Source organism: Lipotes vexillifer, unplaced genomic scaffold (genome assembly GCF_000442215.2).
Source record: "Lipotes vexillifer unplaced genomic scaffold, Lipotes_vexillifer_v1.1 scaffold54, whole genome shotgun sequence".
Classification (NCBI taxonomy): domain Eukaryota; kingdom Metazoa; phylum Chordata; class Mammalia; order Artiodactyla; family Lipotidae; genus Lipotes; species Lipotes vexillifer.
Genome location: NW_006789324.1, coordinates 405,106 through 406,626, shown reverse-complemented (window position 1 = coordinate 406,626; position 1,521 = coordinate 405,106). Strand labels below are relative to the sequence as shown.

The 1,521-nt window shown below is 37.1% G+C and overlaps 1 protein-coding gene across 1 annotated transcript in view; it reads left to right on the top strand.

Moving 5' to 3' along the window:
* The window catches only part of FYB2 (FYN binding protein 2), an 86,419-nt gene extending 85,691 nt beyond the window's left edge, over nt 1-728 (top strand). Inside the window, 2 exon segments of the mRNA XM_007462580.1 lie at nt 427-583; nt 691-728. Coding sequence (XP_007462642.1) covers nt 427-583; nt 691-728 — 195 coding nt within the window.
* The last annotated feature ends 793 nt before the right edge of the window (nt 729-1,521 follow it).

The window sequence follows — 1,521 nt, the reverse complement described above, 5'->3', positions numbered from 1 at the left end:
TCTTTCCCTCTTTTTTTTCTTTTTTAACTTGTCCTTTCCCACGTTTGGTGACTTTATTACTGCAACAGTGAACATACCGTTCATGGTACTTAATTTATACCAATGTTAACGCCTTCTCACCCACCAGAATTCATTCTAGTACAATTAGATAATAGGTGTGAAAACACTTTGAAAATATGATCGTAACAAACAAATGTAAGAAAGATTGTGATAATAATAAATGCACTATTGTTTCCTTAAATAACCTTTCTTTCCCTGAATATCTTGCTATTATTTTCTTTTCCCTTAGTCATTAGTTAACTAATTAATATCTAGCATCTTGAGTTTATTTTGAGGTTAGTATAGTATGTCCCCCGTTAATTTTGTTACAATGAAAAAGAATGAAAACTATGCAAGCACATTCCGATTAGGAATTTCTCCTTTCAGTATGACAAAGAAATTACTGTCAAGAACACAGCAGTGGCATGTTCCAATAATTCAAGAAATGGAATATGTGACTTGCCAATAACCCCTGGAGAAGAACTGGAAGTCATTGATACCACTGAAGAAAATCTAGTGATATGTCGCAATTCTAAAGGCAAATGTAAGTTACTGGCTTATTGCCCATAAGATTACAATCACTGTTTTTTAAAAAAAAATCTCAAAGCATTATAACTTTCAGATTAGTGATAGTGATTTTTATTTCTATAGATGGATATGTGCTAATTGAGCATCTAGATTTCAAGTAAGTGGTTTGATTTTATACTTTAAATAACAAATTCTAAATACATAATACATTATTGTGTCTATAAGTCTCAAGGAAAGACTATTTCATATATTTAAATTCAGGAAAAGTTTTTCAATATGCAAATGCCCTATTCTATAAGGATTACTTGGAAGAGACTGTTTTTGTGTCTGCCGCTCCTGAGGTTATCAAACGTCTCTACGGAGCATATTTATTAACAAACATTTTAAAGGAGCATAAAAATATTAAACTGGGGGCTTCCCTGGTGGCGCAGTGGTTGAGAGTCTGCCTGCCGATGCAGGGGACGTGGGTTCGTACTCCGGTCCGGGAAGATCCCACGTGCCGTGGAGCGGCTGGGCCTGTGAGCCATGGCCACTGAGCCTGCGCGTCCGGAGCCTGTGCTTCGCGGCGGGAGAGGCCACAACAGTGAGAGGCCCGCGTACCAAAAAAAAAAAAAAATTGAACTGGATAAAAAATTCCCCTGAAATCTCCTACTCACTATTCCATGGACCTGTATTTCAAAATGTTTGTCTATTTTTGTTTTTTCTCAGGCATGAAGTTTAGTCACCTTAGGAAGATCAAGATCAAATAGTACAGTCTGCACAAGTGAGAACTCGATCTACGGTCTCAGTCCTGCCTCACATCAGTTTACGTGTCAGCATGAGATGGTGGAATCTGTGGAAACTTTCATCAGGAATTTAGAGGAGAAAAACAAACCCTCCACATTTAGATGTTGATTTTGCTCCTAAGCAGTTATCTTTCAATGTCTATTTCAGTATCTATTTCACTGCTGGCTC